Genomic DNA, 22,413 nt, shown 5'->3' on the forward strand with positions numbered 1-22,413 from the left:
AAATATCTCCTTTGTGTCACATTTCAAAGAAGGTCTTGCCGTTATCTGTGTGATGTATCCATACAGGCTAACACTTTGCATCCCATGCTAGCTAGCATTAGCAGATAGCTTCCACACCATGTGGGCAAACGTTTGAGGCCAAAATACAAATGCAGTGGCTTCAAAATCTGAAGCCAAGAAACCAGTGAGTGACCTCATGATGATAGCGTGGAAGCTGGATCCCCATCTTTTATGTACAGTCTTTGCATTCGAACTAAAGTCAGATTGTTGAGTTTGTAGCAGAGCTGAAAACGTGAACCAAACTAGGCCAGTTTAAGTGGCAGCAAAGTGCAGCTTTGAACCCTGCTCAGTGTTTCTGACACATTCAGATTCTACAAAAATAGGCACACCTTCGTTCTTCTGAAAGGTGAAAGGCGTTGTGCTGAGGACATAAGGAGGTGATCAGCTGCCTCTTCAGTGAGTTTTATGTCTCAAAGATGGACTTGAGCATGTCATCTATCCTCAGTGTTTTACTTCTGCTGCTGAAATTTATGATAAAGTTTCATTTGGTGGAGAGCTGTGTCTCATGTATTTGAAACTCCTCAGATTTGAGCCGAGCCCTGCAAGGATCCTGATCACAGAGGAAACATGAAGCTCGGAGTAAAACGTGTGAATGTTTCATGGGGAAGGAAATGCTTTTGTCAGTTTGCGTGAGGCTCAGTGATGCGTTTCTGTGAGAGATGAGCATCACTGCGTTTACCGCAGGAGGAGCCCGAGAGGGGACGAGTGTGTCGGTAAACATTTGGTCGCGTTTGGCACATTCTGGGACAAAGTTTGAACACGCACCTCTTTAGTAAACTCCTGGGAAAACGGCGAGCTTCCCTCCGTGCCCAATCTTCTCCCCATCGTTGGATTTGAACAAACACAGTGATCAATGTGCACCGAGCTGGAAAAACAGCGAAACTTGGGCCTATTAGCGGTTTTTGGAGACCAGGCGGGTCCCTCAGTAACGGGGTCAGGAGTCTGTTGGCCTCCTAACACGTTGCGACTCCACCGGCCTCGAAGCTGTCTCCTCGCTTCATTCTCATTCGCCGGCCCGCAGCGTCTCTCACTCATTTGAATATTTTCTGGGCTGATGAGGATGCGAGGGCGGCGAACCGAGGGCCAAGAGGGTAACGTAATTGCAGGGGACAAAATAATGACCAGTTGCAGCAAAGTCGCTAAAGTGTGTCATCCATTAAAATGCAAGCGTGTGGCTGAGCACGCTTTGTGGCGTCGGCCTCGTTGGATGTGACAGCAGAAACAAGATGAAGTGAGGACACGCCACAGCGGCGTCCTCAGACCCTCTGATGCTTCCAGGGTTTTGAAAACTGTTCAGGACCTAACAGGTCCATGAGCTCCACATCACAAAATGATCCGGACGTAGATGGGATCACAGCTGGAAGATGACCTTAATTTAAGTTTGATCCAGTAAAAAGTGACAAACATTAGCGTCCGCTGTTCACTCTGCGTGGGAAGAAAACTTGTTTCTACAGCGAAAAATGAAACTTCAAATCTGAGCGAGCGGCGAGCACGCTGCCACGGGAACGTGACATTGACAGAGAAATCCCCACTGACACGCCCGCTGTGGGCAAACCTCCACCCGCCCCACTCCTGCCAAACAGGTGACAACAGATTTAAGAGCTGCTCAGTCTTTGATTTTATTTATTTTCTGCTGTGTTTTACTCGCATCTATTTGAAAGAGTGTAAACACAAAACAGTGTTTTATTTTATTTTATATGCTGGAATATGCAGACAATAGGTTTAAATGTTAAACACATTTCTTCTTGCATATAGTTTAATTTTTGCTTGATTAATTTTTGTTAAAAGATTAAAACTAATAAAACGAAATAAAAGTTTTAAAAGGAGACGTTTTCATTTGATTCAGTTTATATGATGCAGAAAAAATAGAACTGGGCTGGAAGGTCTTTGTCTTTATTACGTACTCAGGTTGTGTATCATGCTTTTAAAGAGTAACTAAGTAACTAATTCGTTTTGAAAATAAGTAACTTTAAACGTGTTTTTCTGCTGTCGTTATGAAGTTCAGCAGAGCAGTCAAAACAGCTGGAAGCATAATTTAAAAGTACTAATGGAGGTCCTGTAGAATATTCATAGTATGAAGGTAAAACTTTGGATTTATTAAATATAATAAAGTTATTAATCTAAAAAAATCAGCTGATTCTGAGGGGGTCAGGTGAACCAATGGGGACCTGTCTGTGTTTGTATTGGGCGTGAGAGAGGACGGGCTGTCTCAGTACAGACAGAGGATCATCAGGTAGAAGCTGAGAGGTCAGAAGGTCACCAGCGTCCTACAGGACACGATGAGGATTCCAAAGAGCTCGGCTCATGTTCACAAAATCAGACGAAGCTTCAGATGTTGAGAAGAGTCAAGAATGTCTTCAGTCAACTTCCAACCTCAGAAAACATCAAATTTAAGAAGTCGGGAAAGTTTTCCTGGCTCGGACTTCAGAACTTCAACGATTTGCTTTTAACGACTGGAGCAGAGGCGTCACAGCCCGACATTTAGTGTCATTAGGAACTGTTTGAGTTCTTTTGGCTTCACTCTGTTCTCCTTCAAACATTCCCTCGACCTCCTGAAACTGAAGGACAGCGAGGAGGAAGAGGAGCTGATTTGTGCGACTGTACCCAAAGCCTCTTTGTGAGCTCGTCTGATGGGGATGTGCAGCCCTGATTTCCTGATTAGGACCCGCCTAAATAAAAGCTGGTCTCCTCCTCCTCATCATCCCCACACGCCAGGACGCGGGAAACCTCGTACAGGGGCGGAGTCACTGATGGTGTTTAAAGTTTAATAGTTGATGGACTGAGCAGATTTATGGACCGGATAAAGCTCTGGGAAGTTTCCTGATCACTTAGGTCTCACCTTTGCCCCGTGACGCGGAGCTCCACCACGCTGGACGAAGTCGGTCTGTGAGGAAGTTCTTCGTTAATAAAATCTGCATGAAAACGACTCAAACGAAAAGATAAACGAGGATTTCTGATGTTTGGTGAATCTCGGGTGAGACGTGGAGTTCGCTGTGATACTTGTTTCACGCAATGCTGGAAATATTAAACATCAAACTCTTTCAGACTCAAAGACTTTTATTTTTTTAAGGAATGTTTGCAGGAAAAAAAAGCTTACAAAGTACGAGCACGCCACTTTCTAACCGCCAAACCTCACGATCAGTCCCATAACAAAGAAAGCACTCAAAGATACGCGGTGGTCTCCTCGTCCGGACAATAAATACATCACCACCATCGCTCCTCTGAAGTCATCGACATCTAACACCAGAAACTGGCGCCGTCGTCGATGCTGTGACGCCGCTGCCTGACTCGACGTTCCCGAGGAGCCGACCGTCACAAATGAATTTCGAGTACCCGAAAGTCCTGAACCCGCCGGAGCGGTCACGGCCGGTACTGTCGGTACTGCGACTGTGAAGCCAGAGGGTTTCCGAAGCGCAGCGGCGCCGTCGACCCGCCAAACGCAGTTCTGTAGCTCTGAGAGGACGGCCCGCCGCCACTGCCCACGCCCAGTCCGAGCCCGACCCCCAGACCCTGTGTGCCCAGTCCCATCCCGCCACCAGGCCGCGCCAGGCCCTGATTCAGCATCCCTGTGTAGGGGGTCGACCCGTAGGAGAGTCCCAGGCCTCCGTACGGCCTGTGGGTGTGGTGTCCCAAAGCGGCGAGGACCATCGGCTGCACGTTCCTCCCCGGAGTGTCGAAGGAAAACTCCGGAGGGGGGCTGGTGGGTTTGGAGGGGGTGGAGGTCAGCGGGTCGAAGTCTCCTCCCGGGGACAAGAGCAGAGGAGGCAGCGATGAGGCGAGGGCGGCGTAGCCATCGGCAGCACCCAGCGGGGAGGCAGCGGGCGAGGAGGACGAGGAGGAGGAGAGGGCCCCGGTGAGGAGGGGCCGGGACCAGTCGTCTTTGAAGATTTGCACGGTCAGCGTGGAGACGAGCGGCAGCAGCCGGTTGGTGACGTGAGCCAGAACCAGCTGCTCGTTGGCGTCGCGGCGGATCCGGACGTGGGCGGAGCCAGCCTGAAACACAAGAACAGAGAGAGAGAAGAGCTAACTCTTCAGTAACTGCTCAGCAAAGCGATTAAATACAAACACGCTCCAGACCAGATCAATAACACACAGATTACAGTAAGCCTGATCATGCAGTTCCTCTGACGTCCACACGGGGCTCACTCCACATACACGCCTATATTAAAATGCCCATACGATGTCTATCGATGCCCAAATATGGTCACATCTGGCTCCGAAAACCCAAAATGAAGCAAAAAAAAAGCTTCAAAATGCAGAAACCAGCGGGTTATGTGACGGTGGCCACGCCCACATGGCCTGAAGTGTCTTCAAGTCCGTGACCCCGTTATCGGTGCGCAGACACGAGAGCGATCATCTGATCCAAAATCATGCAAACAGTTCAGATCCAAACTCGGAGACGAACAAAGACGTCTCCAGTGTTCCTGCAGCGCTCCTCGGGCAAACCGAGCGGCGTCACAAACGTGCGCTGAAACGAAGCTTAGCTGGACTCTAAACGCTGTTAAATCCAACCTCTCTGACCTTAAAACATTAAACACAGTTTGTCATTTCTGTTGTTGGGAATATTCAGACCTCACAAGGACAGACTCCCTCTCTTACACACGCACGCACGCACGCACGCACACACACACACACACACACACACGCGCACACACGCGCACACACACGCACGCACACACACACACACACACACACACACACACACACACGCGCACACACACACACACGCACACACACATGCAGAGCAAATCGCCCCATGGGGCAGAAGTGCAGTCAGGGGGTCAAATCAGTTTGGACAGCTGCTTTGTTAGCAGTGGGCCAACAACCAACAGTTGTGTAACTGCAGCAGCATCACAAACGACAACACGAGGGGCGGTGGCATCGACAACACGAATACAAACAATAAAAACAGCATCAGGGCGAGGTAAACACGGGCGCTGCGCCACCCGGAGGCAGGCAGAGGAACGGCGGCCTTCATCCTTCATACCAGAGAGGAGCTTTCAGCAGACACACGCCTAACACAGAAGGTTTGGCCTGTAACCATGGATACTGTGGTGATGTCATCTTTAACCCCACAGACATGAGCCTCGGCTGGAAAACGCCTCCGTGCCTCGCAGCTCTTCGTTTACAGGAGATCCAAGAAGAAGTCTAAACTCAACCTGAAGTCGCCGATTTCAACCAAATTTAAACCTTGACAGGCTCAAAGCACCCACCCCTCCCACCCCATCGCCCCACCTGACCCAACCACTCCACCCATCTAAACCACCGGAACCAATGGGTGTGTTCACTGAAGTCTCGAGGGCGCTGCAGGGTGGATAAATTTGACTAAACGTTGTGTTTTGGTTTTATTAACATGTATGAGCCGAGTGATATGAAACTGTGCTAGCCTTATGTTAGCGTCTCAGTACAAAACTCCAACAGGAAAGCTGCTAATTTAAGATAATAAGCTATAAAGCAGAACTGAAAGCTGACTCATGAAGTGCAGATGAACTATTTTATCCCTGTTTGAACTTTGTTGTTTTTCATTAGCGACAGCTTCACTTTTACTTCCTCACTTTGTTTTTAGGACGTTAAAAAAACGCAGGAAGTGGACAGGAAGTTCTCCTCGTGTGAACCTTCAGGCTCAACAGCAGCACGGTTAAATTATCCATAAATTATAATGAGCATCTGAGCCCGGCAGAGGAGACTGTCGGTGTGTGCGCTCCTCTCTGTGTGCGTCCCGCCCTGAAAGCCAGCTGGGTTTGTTTGCGTTGCGACGACAGCAACACGAACAACAACAACAACAACAACAACAACAACGCACCCCCAAAAAACAGAGAGGGAGAGGAGGGGGGAGCCAAGTCTCCGCATGAATGAGTCGTTCCTTCTTTTCGTCTCGTTGAACAAATCCCTGCAGATCATCGCTCTAATCCGACGAATGACGGAGGAGGGAGACGGGACAAACTCAACAGGAAGAGGAAGAACCGTCAGAGAGGAACTGATCAGCAGACCCTGAGAGACCTCCGACCCCGCTCTGTAAGTAACCCGATTCATTTCTTTAAAAGAGATCGCGGCGCCCTCACTTATTTATTTACTACGAGTCTGCAGAGCTGCACTCAGGCTCAGCCCAGGATACGTTTTCCTTATCGGGCTTCACTGATTCTAACGCCAGCGATCCGACGCCACAATTAACTGGATAAGTTAATCCAGAGTTTCTCCGTCGGCCTCTGTCACTCACCAGACATCCAAAGCCAACAGTCCAGAAGTGCTCGTTTCGGACCTCCAGCACCCCGTCCAGAGTCGACACCTGATTGGACACAAGAAGGCACAAATAGCCAATCATAATCAGTCAGTGTGCTGTTCTCTCAGCTGTTCCTAATAAAGTTTAACGTGGTTTACGGCGTTTGCTCGCTGGTTTCCGTCTGACGTTGACCTCGTGTTGTGTCTGAAGGACTCAGAAACCAAGCTGCCGTCACCGTTAACGTGAATGAAGGAAACATGAACAGCAGCCATGTTTGGAGGGTTAGCTCAGGACTCGTTAACTCTCTTTAACTAAAGTTCATGTTGTGAGTCCCTGATGGGCGGAGACGAACGCCATCGTACGACAGGAAGCTGAAAACGGAAGCTGTGAAATGATCCGCCCAGTCAGTAATCTGCTACTTCGTGGTTTGGATTGACTGTGAACGAAGCCGAGATCCTGAGCGTCGGTGAAATCGCAGTCGGCCCCGAGGCGGCCGGTCAGCTGCAGAGGTTTGAAATTCGGAGTTTCTGCACAGTTTAATGGTGCAGTGTGCTGGACACCCGATCGATACGTCAACAGTTACATTTGCGCTTGAAATTTGATCTTAAATGCCAAAAGTGACAGTTTTATGCAACAATCTGGACTCAATGTAAGTGATGTATGAAGCCTCGCAGGGAGAATTTGATTGGTGGATCCAGTTTATGTTTGGATTTTAAACTCTGGTTATGATGAATTCTGGGATAAAACTAAGCAGTAGAAACACTTCCTGATGTTGCAGTAACGCTGCGATAAAGCGCTGGCTCTCACCTCTCTCAGAAGCTTGTCCAGCTGCCCGATGATGTGGGAGGGCGTGGTCTGTGGGCGAGAGGCGGTTAATAATCATGATCACGTGACTTCCATACCTGCATCATATTTTGGGGTTAAAGGCCAAAGGGGAGCGCACTGTCCCGTCTGTCTCACCTGCAGCAGCACTTTGCCGCTGTACACGCTCATGGGATACATGGTGCCGAAGGTCATGAGGGCGATGGCGACCGCAGACGCCGTGTCCACCGCGTTGAAGTTGCTGAGCACACAGATCACGGACACGAGAGAAGAAATGGTTCATCAAACATAAAGAAGATTTCCACTTTTCTAAAATAAATAAACGACATCACTGTCACCACCACAGATCCTGATATAATCCAGTCTGTAAATGAGCCGATACAAGCGCACAGTTCACTCTGAGGAAGACTTCAGAGGAATAAACGACAATATTCATGTTATTCGTTGAAGCTGGTCGACATTTTCATCTGTGCACGTTTGCCGCTCTAAGCTCAGCACAGCTGAAGATATAAAAGGGAAGCAGGGATGGAAACGGCATCAGCTGAACAAACTCGGGCTGGTTAAACAGATCGTGGACGAGCGTGAACGTGGGGATTTACATCCACGCAGATTAAATTCTTACTTGATTTCGATGAGCATGTAGGTGATGCACAGGGACAGAGCTCCCGCCATGTTGATCAGGACAAAGGGGTTCATGCGAGGCAGCAGCACGCTGCTCAGGCCTGGAACGATGCCACACAAACTACACACAGACACACACAGGGAAACAAACAGAAACAGAATTAGTGCACATGATCACCTCCACATTCTCCCACTGAACAAACTCCAAAAGCTCCTCCAGCGTCAATAAAACATAAAAATGATTAAAATACGACGAAACATGAAACAGGTCACTTCCTAAGGAAGCTTCCTTTACGTATGTTTCCTACATCCTAGTTTTGATTTATAATTTTTTTTCTAACTGTATATTATTAAAAATAAGTGCAGTTATGCTCACGTGCATGTTCTTTATGATTATAATGAAATTGTAGTTTTAAAGTAAGCTGCCCTTAAACTTGGTGAAGATGCAAAGCAGAGCCGAGCAGCCTGTTTGGAGACTTGTTTGGTGATCGTTGTGAATGAAACTGTCATTAAAATCAGACCAACACTCGGAGGAGCAGCAACGTTATCAACTGTGCAAGGACGGATGTGTGACAGTCACCTCCCCGTCGCACGAGCTCATTGGTCGTGCAGCGAGCGAATTAAAAAAAACAAAACTGTAAACATCACGTACGATGCGTCCCGGAGGCGTCAGATGAACCAGGAGACCTATTGATCCATGAATCACTCAGCCTCAGCATTAATAACTCCTCCTCCACGTCTCGCCAGCTGCTCACGTGAAAACTTTCTGCCGAAGTTAAAATCTGTGGTTGGATTTGCTTCTGTTCACGTTTGCGCCCGTCGGCTTCGCTGCACAAAATCAGACTGTGCAAAAATAAGTGTGAACACACCTGAGGGGTTCTCGACTGATGACCTCACAGGGTTAACAGGACACCCTCACCTCATTGGCTCATCGCAGACACAGCAGCAGGTTCAACTTGTTAATAAAATGTCAAATTCTCGCACCTCTGAGTCTGTGTGCTCTCAAGTCTTTCTGGCGTCAAACAGGTAACAGGTGCGCAAAGGTATGAATTTAAACTGACTTCATAGTTTCATAGTATCTGGAATTCCTGAAACCCAGCAGCGTCTCTGGGAGGCAGAGCCCTGAATCCTCCGGTGTTTATATTTGTCTTCAGGTTTAGGCCTTTAACCCGATCACGCCATCATAATGGACTTTAGGGGGATTTGAACTGGACCTGATGGGATCATTCTTGTTTTGTTTCATGTTAGTTTAAGCTCCGACCGAGCTCCCGCACATCCTGCCTGAGCATCGGAGAAGAGCCGTCACACAAAAAACTCCCTCTCAGTTCATGCCAACAGCAGCAAATGGTTTAATGTGGGAGGAGCCGACAGGGACGCTGATCTAAACGATCCCGGGAGTTAAACGCTAAGGACCTGCTCCAAGAAGCAGCGATCCCGACTCCATGATCATCAGAAGGACGAGGAAATAGGCACTGAAGATGAAATATAGTTTATCCCACAGTACAAAAGAAAACCCTGATAAATGATAATAATACAGTGAAATATCAAAAAGAATTTAAAATGGTTTATTAAATACAGTCACATGTATCAGACAACAGCAGATATTAATATTTATACAGATACATGCTCATTATTTGCTGCTGGTTGGATAATAATAATAATAATAATAAAGAAGAAGAAGGAGTAACAAATATAATAAAGGTGTGCGATGAAAGTCGACCACCTGCAGGAACAGTTTGACCCCTCGACCTTTATTGTTCCTCTCAGCTGAGGTCAAAGGTCGCGCTAGCGTAAAAAACCTGTGGAGCTGTGGAAAGTTTCGGTTTCTTGCTCAAAGGCACTTCAGCAGGAAACGATGCATCTGACAGGACCTAATGTGATGTGACAGCGTGACGTGATGCAACGCGGCGTGACATGCGGTGGCGGGATGGTGTCCCGGTGGAGCGCCACACGTCGCGGTTCAGAGACAGCGGCGTGGCGCCGGATGTTCGGCCTGAGAAGACTCGACTGAAAGAGGTCAGAGAGGACCGCCCATCGATGACGCCTCGTCCATAGACGAAGATCGAACGCAGCCTGTGGACGGGCTCGCCGTCATTTTATAAACAGCTAAAGAGAAACGTTGGCCTCAGGACACGCTGCCAAAAATCCTGCTGTTCCAGCTGTGGCAGAAGAAAAGGACATCCTCCGTCCTAATCCTGCCCCAAAGCCTAAAAGAGCACCTCTACGGAGGGCCCACAGTGCCAACAACCAAAATCCATAACATGAAACGCAGCAAAAAGACCTCGCGCCCCTGGTGAGACTGAATATGTCACATGGCCGCACTCTGCCGCCGCTGCCTGGGCGTGTATCATTAGATGATGATTAGAAAGAACGCAGAGACACGCATGTCAACACGTAATTAACGTCAAACATGTCATTCAGAGAGGCGTGTGCTCGCCACGGGCGGAGCTGGAGGAACAGACGAGGGGGGGGGACATCACATGTTTAGCAGCAACAACAGAAATGCACGTGCTCCTCCTTTAATGTCTTCAAGGTCAGCTGACGGCGTCATCAGATCCTGTGGCGGCTCCTCGGACGGTGAATAATCGAGGGCCGGGCAGGACGCGGCGATGTTAGCGGGATACTCGAGCACATGTTGTGATTCACCGGAGGACGCTCCGCGTTCATATCTGAGCCGCGGCGAGGAAACCTGAGCGATGATTCACGACACGGGAGCTGCTGGGTTCCCCTCGCCAGGCTTAGGAGGTGCTTTTATGTCCCCGCAGGACCTTTGCGGGGACATAAAAGGTGTCTTAGGTGTCTTCCTCATCATCATCGTCACTGCTCGTAGCTTTAAGATTGCAAAGATTCATCAGGATCATTTAATTAAAGAAAAAATGGATGTTTGGAGAGTTTTTTCCCTTTAATTTACGTAAAACTGAGGCACAGACGAAACAAAATGACCATCTGATCTTGTTACTGAAGGAAAGCTCCGGGCTCTTTAATCTGACATTCAGTGAAAAACTGAGTCTGCACACTGTGAGACTTCCTGTCTTTAGTGTTGGACTGGAAAGAGCAAAAGACAAAAAGGAGGCGAGACTCAGAGTGTCGAGGATGAGCCTGACAATCCCAGCGATCCCATAATCCCCGCTGATGCATTGATATAATTTGACATGTGACCTTGTGTGTGCTCATCCAGAGTGGCTGCAGGATTTAAGCAAAGTCACAAACGAACTCTTGATACCCCGTGGCGCTCTGCCGGCTCCACAACGAACCCGATAACAAGAAGACAAACGCCCAAACTGCAACCCGTTAACCTGTGGGAAAACTCCAGTTTAGGTAAGGGGCGGAGCCTGGACACAGCGCTGCAGGAGGCAGGACCACGACTACTCGATCACTGTGAACTCTCCAGGCTGAACGCGGGCTCGACTGAAGCGCCGTCCGAAGCATGCAGCGATCTGCTTAGGGGACCAATCACATTTAAAGCTGCTGGTTGAAGTCGTTCACGCCCATTGGAGACAAATGATTGTTTATTTGAAACAACGACAACGGAGTCGGTATAAATGCACGCGGTCCAGCGCTGAAGCTTTGAACTCGGCGTTTTCACTGATACCATCTGAGGAACACCTGACACCTCATTAACCACTGAGCACACCTGGGATAATCCTCTAAAGCCCGTCCACGTTTAAACCAATTAACTTGTTGCGTACACTTTGTAGCCGGTCACTAGTGGACATTCGTAGATAACCCTTTAATGCTTTTACCACCTCGTGCATCCATCAGCAGCATCCTTGACTCACGCTGAGTGTGATGCAGGTTTGAATCTCTGTCAGAGGTTCTGATGGAGCTGCAGGGAATTACGATCGACATGTACGGACATGTTTCATTTCTACTAGGGATGGACCGATATTACGCATCGGTCCGATACTGACCTAGATTACTGGATTGGATATCGGAGAGACATAAAAAATCTAATCTGATCCATTCAATATCACCAAAGCACCTCCCAAAACTAGCGACACGGCGTAATTCAGCTCATAACGTTAGCACGTCGGAGCAGTATGCGTCACGTGATAGAGCGGCTGTGGCGTGCGAGACCTGTCGGCGGTCTGGTTGAGCATTTGAAGCCTGGCTACCAAAACGGCATTTCAAAGTAACAAAGTGGCATCGTGCCATCTCTAATTTCTACACTGCAGTTTGTTTATAAATAACGTCGTTCCCGTGGCTACGCTTTTAGCATCCCGGCCTAGTTCCAGAAAACATCTGCAGGAAAAAACTCCAGATCAACACAATTTAAGGCAAACTGGTTTCCAGTCTCAGCTTCCACACACAAATATCAGGTGTGCAGATATTCAGCTCCCTGCAGCCTGACTCGAGTTCACAGTGAACTGTGACGGACCCGTGGAATTCAGGAAGCAGGGAGGAGTACAGACTCCTCCCTGCTTCCTGAATATGAAGCAATAATTTACATCCAGCCTGTGAGCACATAAAGGCATCAGGAAAGGTAAAATTCATGCAAGGTGAAGCGTTATTGGAGCCAGTGTGACTGCCCCCTGCTGGCCGTCAGAAACACTTCTCTGTTTGCGACACGTCTCAGATCCGGGAGCTACGGCCCGACGGCTCCCGAGGGAAACGTCTGCATTTCGAGCCGCTAAAAGCTTCTCCGTGTTCAGCAGCGAGCGTCTGACTGAGCCGTGTCTGTTTGCTGCTGAGCAGGTACTCCGCTGTGGCTTTTTAGAGCTTCTCCTCTGAACACAGACGCCTGCTGCGAGTGAAAACAACGCTACGGGCAACCGCTCTCGCGCTGTCACAATATTTTCACATCGTCATTAGAAAAAAACGCCAGTTTAAAAAAAGAGAGAGAAGACGACGCTCAGTGATACAGCAAGTGTTTTTTACTTCAATGCAAAAGGAGTCCTGCATACAATAACCTGAAATATGACACAACACAGCAGCTCAATGTAAACATCACATGATCTGCAAGGAAACAATTAAATATGTGTAAAGACTTCAGCTCATACAGACGTTCAACGATGAACATCTGCAGTCACACATCTGTCTGCTGCCCAGGTGTTTGGGGGCTAATCTAAGCTCATTGTGACATCACTAGTCTAGTCCAATCATCTTTGTGCTGGCCTTCTCCAGGCCAATCAATTTAGATGGAAAAAAGAAAATAAAGAGAAAATTAAATTACCAACTGAGTTAAGTTGGTAGAGATTTCTAAGTGTCGAATGATTTTGACTGTGGTCAGACGTCCTGCCTGCACGGGCAGAAAAAGGCGTGGGACTCCGTGACCTCCGTGGCACAATCACGTCTCCTGTGACCAACAAGTCGCCTCCATCAGAGGTCAACCATCCATCATGTTATCAAGGTGATGCAGAGACTAGTCTCCGCCCACCTGAGAGCACAGGTAGAACCTCCCTTGAGCACAGGTAGAACCTCCCTTGACCCTGAGAGGTTTGCACGCAGACTGAATCTGGGGGTGGCTGATGCAGTCCTCTGCATGCACGGTTAGAAACGCCTCTTCTGGTTCCTCACGTGCATTGACACGATTCAGCAGCTGCTACTGAGAGAGAAGCTGCAGGAAACACCTCAGGAGGCGATAACGTCTCCATTCCTGCTCACCTTCGACACTTTGAGGTCAGAAACACTCTGGATGTGTTAGTGATGTTCAGGAGGAGGAGGACAGATCTGCTCCTGCATGTGATAGCAGCAGAGATGGTGAGAGGACGGCTACACAGCTGCCGTCTGGGACAGGATGTCAGGGAGGTCCAAGAGTGCGCGTACCTGGGCGTCCACATTGATAACAGGCCGAGCTGCAAGACCAGTGCAGAGGCTGGATACGAGAAGGATCCGAGCAGGCTCTGCTTCCAGGGAAAGCACCACAGTGGATTTCTGCAGTAAGATGGGGGAGCAGCATCGAGCTGCAGCCTCCAGCAGATGGGATAAACTGATCAGGAAGTCGGGCTCTGGGATTGGAGGTCACCAAGAAACAGTGATCCATCATGGATAATCCCGACCACCTCCTGCTCCTCCTCTAACACACAGGAGCTGCCCTGAGCGCAGACGCAGGAAGACACATCTGCCAGATGTTGTTGTGACTCTTCATCATGTCTGCCGTAACAAACGCACAAATCCAGACATAATAAAGAATTTCTCATCTCTGTATGTAAACGTAGACAAATGTGCTATAAATAAAGTTACTATTTAAAAAAAACTGAAGACGGTGCAGCGATGCTTGGAAGTAACCGGACGAGCAGGATCAGGGCTTGTTAATCCAAATCTGCACGTTTTTTACTTCCTCTGTCTCTCTCCTCCCTGGTGGCAACTTACACACACACACACGCACACACACACACGCACACGCGCACACACACACGCGCACGCACACGCATACACACACACGCACGCACACACACATGCACAGAGCTCAGGCTTCTGGCTGGTGAGGCTGACCGAGCAGCAGGCTTTATATAACCCAGTTGGCCCTCAGACCATGCTGGGGTTAAATGGGGACAGGCTGTGATAACACACACACAGTAACACACACACAGCATCTCTGTGTGTGTCTCTCCCACACGCAGTCAAAGAGTGGAAACTAGGCTGGGACGTCCTGTTCACTTCTGCCCTCTCAGCCAATCACAGCGCAGTTCTGTTGCACAACTCTCCAGGCTGTCACCCTGAGTAACCCGCGCCGACTGAGCCGCTGACTCTCAGCGTGTGTGTGTGTGTGTGCGTGTGTGTGCAGACATCGTATATTTCACCCACTTCGGATGCCGGAGCGATGCAGCAGCATGGAATATTTATCACAGGAGCAGCAGAGGCTTCAGAGCCGGTCGACAGGTTGCACACGGGAAGTTGCCTTTGGTGTTTCATCAGACGCGACGACACAATTATCAAACACCGATTAATGCTTCATGCTTTGATTGCATAACTTGACATAAGGAAGCTGAATTCTGGGAAGCATTTCAAATTTCTGATTCCATGTTTCTATTTTTGGATTCGACTGCAGCAGCTTTGCACGATTCACTGTTAAAAATAATCAACGTTTACCTCACCTGCTGGATAATAAGCCCCGCCCACATATAAAGCACATCGTGCGTCACCCGACTGCCACCTAGTGGACAGTCTTGGCTACTCGCTTGCTTATTTACCGCCTCTCACACGTCCGTAAAGAGCAACCTTTGTTCTCATTGGCAGTCACTGGGTTTGGACTGATTTCATCAGCCAGCAACGACTCGCCAACCACTCGGGGAACACAAACTTTTTCCTGGAGACGTGTGGCTGTCAGAGGGTCATCGGCCAGTCTGTGTGTCTGCGTCACTGACGCCTTATTTCGCTTTCATTTGCTTAATGTCACTTCCTGAGGTCATCAGCCATTGTCCAACTCTCAATTCTCCCTCAGCTCTAAAAATCAAACACTGCGGCGCCGCTGAGACTCAAAACGTCCAAATTCCTCCAGTTCAAACGGACGGATCAGTGTGGCTGTTTCCCCGGGTCGGCCACGACCCAGGCTGAGAGTGACGGGTGCAGGGGTTTGATGATGCTGCAGAAGAGTCGTGCCTGTTGTTGCTGACGTCTCGTTCTCTTAAACCAACCATCGATCGGCCTCAGAAAGACTCGCGGTTATGATAATATTCACTGAACTAACGCAGCATCAGTGGCGTAGCTTCGGAGGCTTTTCCTTCCTGACCAAGGAAAACGTCTGCAGTTCTTCTGGGCGTTGATCCTCCGGATCAACAGAATTTAAGACAAACTCTGCTCTGGTGCAAAGTCTCAGCTTCCAACCACAAATATCAGGTGACCAGAAACTGTCAGCGGGGGGATATTCAGCCCCCTGCTGCCTCGCCTCTGCAGACAGAAACTGATCTAACAGCTGTTTCTGAGAAGACAAATCAATGAGGCTAACCTTTGACCCCAGAGGCCATACACCTGGGCACACACAGGGTGTAACATACAGGATGGATGTGTGTGTGTGAGTGTAAGCAGAGCGAGGAAGCGTCCTTACCTTCGACTTAAATCTGCCACATGCTCCTGAAGCCAACTGCTGCTAGCCGCTGAGGAGAGAGAAAGATCGGTTTAATACAGCAACAAAAACCACACGCAGCCTGTCTGAGGGTGGAGCGGTGGTGGAGCGGTGCACGGACACGATGAGCCCGGCTCGTTGATGGCTGCACTTGTTAAACTGTTCAGATCAAACACGAGGAAACTGGGGTCAGTGTCCCATTTAAAACCAAAGGAAGGTTATTTTTAACCTCCTAACTCTTTGATGGCATTTTTAATCTTTGCTATTTGGGCTGACTGCGACCTGATGAATGTAAAAACAAAGAGTTGCCTGATTTTTGTTTCTGACAAAAATGTGATGTCCACATATGAGGAGCCCGGTCCTCGGAGGTTAGACTGAGTTGACTTTCTTCTTTTTTTAAACTTTTCTGTTTTGGAAAATGTGGTTTCTGCCCTTCGAGCCCTTCATGATGTCACTCCTGTATTTAACGCCTCTGCCTGAATACAAACGTGATTGGTCGGATCATCAACACTGATCGCAGACCCTCTCACCTGCGCCACATTAATCTTACAGTTCTCATTGGATAAGAGCATGGGCGGTGCTGGAAGGTAACTTATTACATTTACTCGAATACTTCTGTGCTATGGTGCCATGGTTTTCTGGAAATACATCAAATACTCAACTTTGTAATTTATACTTTTACAAGGGTATTATTTTATGTAATATTTTAAGTATAAGATTCTGTATTATTAAAGTTCATGTTTAGATCAGAGTGAAGATTAAAGGAACAACGTTTTTTATACTTATGTGCTCACCGCACACGTATGACCCCAGCTGTAGGAATATTTTCTGCTCATAAAATTGTTTCCTGTTTCTGCTCCTGCATCTTTTCACTACAGGCTTTGATTTTGTCGCTGAACACAGCCGAGCTACGAGATTTACCGCTGCAGGTACTCAGTGCTCAAAGTGACGATTAACAGAGCTCAGCTGACAGAGATGAGTCGGGCTTATGAACAAAATGATAGAAAACCATATCGGATCTCTTTCTGAGTCAGCTGTAGAGGAAGCAGGTGTGACAGACTCCGCCCAGCCTGCGTCCTGGCCCGGGTCCTTCAGCGTTACAGTTTCAGACACGATGACGCTTGTTGTGGAGGAACGGAGAAGCTCGAGATGGAGAGTGGAGGACACGTTTCTGTCTCAGTGCTGCATGAAGGTCCCAGCTGTTTCACTCCACAGCTGCCTCCGTCAGCTCCGTCCTATAGATCTGACACTCGCAGACTCCCGCTCACCCAAACCTGCAAAACTGTACATCGCAGTTTTCTTCTACTTCTTTTTTGGTTGTTGGGTGGGCGGGGGTGGGGGGAATCTGATTACAGTGTTTAAAGTGAGGAGGGCGTAGCCGCCTCCATGATGAGGGATAAAAACACCTCCCACTCGTCTTTAAAAAAAGATAAGCGCTCTCGCTCGGCTGCGCCGTCCCACCTTTAATGTTTGAAGACGCCGCGAGGCCCGAAGGCTCAGCGTCGGGTCAAAGGCCCTTCACATCCCATCCTGCTCAACCCCCGAGTGTGTGTGTGTGTGTGAGGGAGAGTGTGTGTGCTCTGTTTGTTTTGCTAGCAGGGTGAGTCAGTCTAAACAAACATTTTAATGGAGTGACTTATTTATGATCCGTGTGCACGAGGACGCCGTGTGTGTGTGTGTGTTGGCATGTCTTTCTGCTCGCATGGCCCCCTGGCACACTACATTACCACAGTCTGGAACATGGTTGCGTAATGCACTTTTAGTCTCGCTCCATCAGAGATGCTGTGTGTGTGTGCGTGCGTGTGTGTGTGTGTGTGTGTGTGTGTGTGTGTAATGAGTGAGAGATTGTGTGCTTCAGCAAAGTTAAGTGCCCGTGTGCGTTTGTGTGCGAGCGTGTGCAGCTTCATCCCCCTCCTGTTCCAAAATGTCAGATGTTAAGTGATGTTGAGACTGCTCCGAACGCAAGAACAGACAGCTGACGAACGCGCACACACACACACACACACACACACACACACACACACACACACACACACACACACACTCTGACCTCATTCATCGGTAGACTGTTCATGCAGTGAGTCAGCCGGAGAGGAGAGGAGACGAGGGGAACACATGAGAGGAAAGGAGAGGAGGAGAGGATCTGTCGGTCTCCTTCCATCTTTTTATTTCTCCACATGATGACGGTTTGGATTTTTAAGGAGAAATGATGGGAAAAGGAGGCTGGAGTGAAGGAATGAAGGGAGCAAAGAAGGCTCTAAGCTGTGTGGCTTGTTGTTCATGGACCTTTCAGGCTCCTCCTCCCTGCACAGGTGTACACCTGGTTGGCCAGGTATAGTCTGAGGTTTATTTTTACCTTTTCATCCATCAGATTTTTCAAGTTCAGTTATCGCTACGAATCTCAGGTGGACTTCAACTCCAACATTAGTCCTTTTTCTGCTCTGGAGAATTTTAATTCCAGTTATTATAGGCAGGGTGGAGCGGGTGGAGACGAGTGTCAGGGGTGAGCTGTGACAGAAGGTGAGCAGGAAGACTGAAAGAGGAGGTTTAAAGATGGCACTGAGATGGCGATGGTTTGGAGACGGTGGAGCTGAGCTGATGTTCGCTGGGAGCGAGCGGGATCATCTCCTCCACAGAAGTCTGCATCCTACGTGGGTGGACGGCCAGTCGACTCCTGGTGCTTTTAAATGTTCTTAAAAGGGACTTCAGGAAACCTTCAGGAGCATGGAGCTGCGTTACCCCTTTAAGACCTACCATAGAACCAAGTCCGCCAGAGCTTACTTTATATTTTTACATGCTGCGGAGCCATTTCTGGGAGCATTTCAAGCTGCTATACATCAATACAACTGTTATAGCCCAAATTTTAATAATATTTATGCATTAAATCCATAGTAACCACATTAATTGCAAAAAAGTGCAACAAACTACTGAAATATTGAAATCGTTTTTTTTTTTTAACATATATTTCTAATTAGAGAAATTTAAGAGGTTTATCCCTCAAAACTTTAAATACAATAAAGTTGCAAAAAATAGTTTACAACAACAGGAAATTTATTTTGAGTGCCTTCATAGTTTTATTTTTGAGATACAGCAATTTTTATACACTGCAGGAAAAACAAAAAACAATCCTATGATGCAAATTTGCAAAGAAAACAGCAGGTGCATCAAAATAAACTATTTCCAGCAGTGCAATTCGAGTTCTAAGCATCCCAGAAACTATTCAGAAAAGCATAAAGTCAAACATGACTTTATGCACCAGTATAAAAAACACCAGTATAGGCTTTTAAGGCCTACAAGTAAAAAAACTACATTTTCCGCGAAAATGACGTCACTTCCGGTTTCGGACAGGTAATGGCGGACATGCGATAGTTCGCGCTGACGTCTGTTTCACTGTGGGAAGTGTTACGACAGCTGATCGGATCAGCAAAGCGTTTTTCTGGAATATTACGTTTTTGTTCCTGCAAGCGCTTTTTATGCAATTTTTGCAAAGCTATATGTGGAAGGAAACTGTGACCGAGGACAAGCTGATGGCATAAGATGTAAGTACAACTCCTCCAGTTTCATATGCAAAAAAAATTATTGCGCTAGCTTACACGGTTCAGGTTCTACAGGGATTTAAAAATAGTTACACAAAACGGAGCGTGCTGCTCTGACCGGCTTTAAAGGGTTAAAGCTTCAAATCTAAAGACATTCATTTCACTCTTGTTTGTAAAAGGCTCTGAATCCATTAGGTTTGGGTAGAACTCAGTCCGTTTTTGATATGTGCTTCAAAATGATGCCCCAAACCTTTAGATAACACGTCTCACAGAAATCTTAGTGATGGGTTCAGATAACAATAGCAACTGCATACACACATTCTTGTTTTGCTATCTTAGTGAGGACATCTACTTGAAAAATAAATGCCTAACCCTTAGCCTAAGCCTAACCATAACCCAACTGTAACCCTGACACTAAAACCACATTTTGAGTCTCAAAAATACCTTCAAACTTGTGGGGACCCCACGAAGATATGAATACACACACACACACACACACACACACACACACACACACACACACACACACACACACACAGCAGGTGGGGACACGCACTGGTTTAACTGCGATGAAGAGGCAGGACGTACCTTCTGAGACGTAGGCGAATGGTTTGTTCCTGACCGACAGTAAAGTCAGCAGGTTGAAGAAGAGAGCGACGAAGGTCCCGACCAGCAGACGCCCGCTGCAGACAGAGAGAAACACGTTCAACATGTTATCCAGACACGGTTAGGTCTGCAAACGTTCCCACAGGAACACAGGGTTCACATGTAGGCACGACAGATCTGAATCAAAGGATCGGACTCTGATCGCCTCAATTCAAGGAGCCAAACACAAATATTGCTTTAAAAGTTTATGACTGCAGTCGCTTTTGTACATTTTCAGATAAAGAAGTAGAATAAAGTCCATGAAATAAATCTAAGATACACTTTTTGTATTTTAAATATACATGTTAAAGGAATGACGGTAGATTGTGGATGGGATTAAGATGCTGGAACGATGGCTTCAACTTATATTTGCGTTTTCTTTCTATTTAAATGAAATAATTTGTGCTGGCAACCTCAGGTGTGCCATCTTCTTTATATATTGCGTTCACTGAGATTTTTGTATTTTTTAGCTGCGGCTCTTTGAGCATCGAGCTCTGATCGGCATGGATGAATTTCCATCGATCAGAGTTGGATTCAGGAGATGATGAACGGCGTGCTGCACAGAACTGTAGAGGTTACGAGGAAAGGTGAACGCTGTGAACTCCAATAAGTCTTTGAAACATCTGAAATTCTTATGATTGGTCACGAGGTTATTGTAGTTATCTAAAACTAAAAACTTAAACTTGACCTTTAAAAAACTGAAACCTCGAGAGTTTCACTTACTAAACAAAACAAACACTGAAACAGTGAAGTGGAGCAAACAGACTGAGCCCCCACGTGGCCACACCCTCGCCTCCCCGAGACCTTTTCCAGCGATCGGGCCCTCAGATCATCTGATCAGGGTCCACATCGACCGCGCTCTCAAGGCTGTACCTCCTAAAGTGTGACGCAGCCCTGAAAATGCACGTTTACGGGGTCGCCTTTCCTTCATCTGTCATCACTGATCTTATTCAGCTACAGCCATGGATGCTGGGATATGTACGTGCCTATGCCTCTTTAACTGGTGAAGCACTGCTCTAAGACACGCTGTACACATAAAGGTAAAACTTTTAGAGGATCATCGGACCAACAATTTTAAGGTCTAAAATCTAAAAAAAAAAAAAAGACGTCATCAGCAAGCTAAACAGCTGAAGTACAGATTAAGGTTTTTAATTAACATCCTTGTAATAAGAGCCTGTAAATAGATGCTTAGTAAACCATGTTAATGAGACTTAATAAACAAACAAACACAGAGTTTGAGCTCGACGGCTGTTTGAGTGATTAAAATTTAATGGTTAATGTTTTTAAGGCTTTGTCTTTGTGTCCCCAGAAGAAGTCGAGTGACTGTGTAGTATGAGCACAGATTTACACACACACACACACACACACACACACACACACACACACACACACACACACACACACACACACACACCAATACACTAATCACACGGGACAATCCATTTAAGAGCCTAGAAATTTGGTCCAAACAATCAGCGGGAGGCGAAACGCTGCCCGACGGTGAGCCAGAATAACTGGATGATAACCTCCTCCTCCCTTTAAAAAGGAGATTAAAGAGAGAGAGAGAGTGTGTGTGAATGTCTCTCGCTCGGCGGACACCTTTCATGCCGTCCAATCACATCTCGTCAGAGAGGAGAGAGAGAGAGCAGAGTGGGGGGCGGGGGGGTAATCTCGTCACAAGAGACAGGTTTAAAGCTCGCTGTTTTATTTTATAAAAGCCGTCGCTAATCTGCTTTAGAACCGAGAGAGATGGACAAAGATGGAGAGGGGACGAGCGAGAGAGGAGAAATTATATTGCAGAAATCAATAATCATGATTGTTTTGGTCAGATTTTAAAACAACTATCACTGACTCAGGGTCGTCTGCTAGGGAGTTTAGGGGAGTCGTCATGTAGTCAGTATAAAAGAGGGCCGCAGTTTCTGAAACACGAAGCCGATACTGCCCTAAACCTGCATTCTATTTAATATCCACCAGGGGGCGACAGGTGTGGGACGAAAAAGACTTCTAGACCTGCTGAAACTAAGAGAAAACTGTCAAAATCAACAACCTGTAGTGATGACTGGAAAAATAACAATCGGTGAGCTGGTTCTAAAAGCGAGGTTGAGACGAGCGATGGAGGCAACCACCAATCAGAGTGAAGGGTACGACTGATTGACTTATTCTGAGTGGTAAACATATCAGAGGGCTACCTGTGGATCCTGAAATACCAACCACCAGATACAAAACAATGCATGAAACTTAAACTAAAGTTATCGAAGGATCACTTTGCATGAACGCGGGACATCAGCGCGAGGTGTTTCTGACATGGAAGGCCAGCCTGAAACCTCCACCATGAGAAGTATTGCTGTGTCACGTGGGGGTAACAAGAAGCTTGGGCAGCATCAGGTTATCCCCAAGCTTTCCTGGACTAACCCGGGGTCTCCTTTTGGTTTGGAACTCCAAAGGGAGGCGTCCTGACATCCAGGAGACGAACTCGGCTGACCACTTCCATCTGAGTTCACGAC

The 22,413-nt window shown here is 47.5% G+C and overlaps 1 protein-coding gene across 1 annotated transcript in view; it reads right to left on the minus strand.

Annotated features, from left to right (window-relative positions):
* Positions 1 to 3,099: 3,099 nt before the first annotated feature.
* slc30a6 (solute carrier family 30 member 6) overlaps positions 3,100 to 22,413 on the minus strand; it is a 75,547-nt gene continuing 56,233 nt past the window's right edge. Inside the window, exons 9-15 of the mRNA XM_085476937.1 lie at positions 19,853 to 19,947; positions 15,711 to 15,759; positions 7,725 to 7,844; positions 7,241 to 7,343; positions 7,088 to 7,135; positions 6,278 to 6,346; positions 3,100 to 4,053 (exon numbers count right to left, since the gene is read on the minus strand). Coding sequence (XP_085333063.1) covers positions 3,421 to 4,053; positions 6,278 to 6,346; positions 7,088 to 7,135; positions 7,241 to 7,343; positions 7,725 to 7,844; positions 15,711 to 15,759; positions 19,853 to 19,947 — 1,117 coding nt within the window. The 3' untranslated portion in view covers positions 3,100 to 3,420. The remainder of the gene's footprint in view (positions 4,054 to 6,277; positions 6,347 to 7,087; positions 7,136 to 7,240; positions 7,344 to 7,724; positions 7,845 to 15,710; positions 15,760 to 19,852; positions 19,948 to 22,413) is intronic.

The sequence above is a fragment of the Copadichromis virginalis genome, linkage group LG13, assembly GCF_057382275.1.
Source record: "Copadichromis virginalis isolate Kocher_CV1m ecotype Utaka linkage group LG13, C_Virginalis_male_GT1.1, whole genome shotgun sequence".
In the NCBI taxonomy this organism is placed as follows: domain Eukaryota; kingdom Metazoa; phylum Chordata; class Actinopteri; order Cichliformes; family Cichlidae; genus Copadichromis; species Copadichromis virginalis.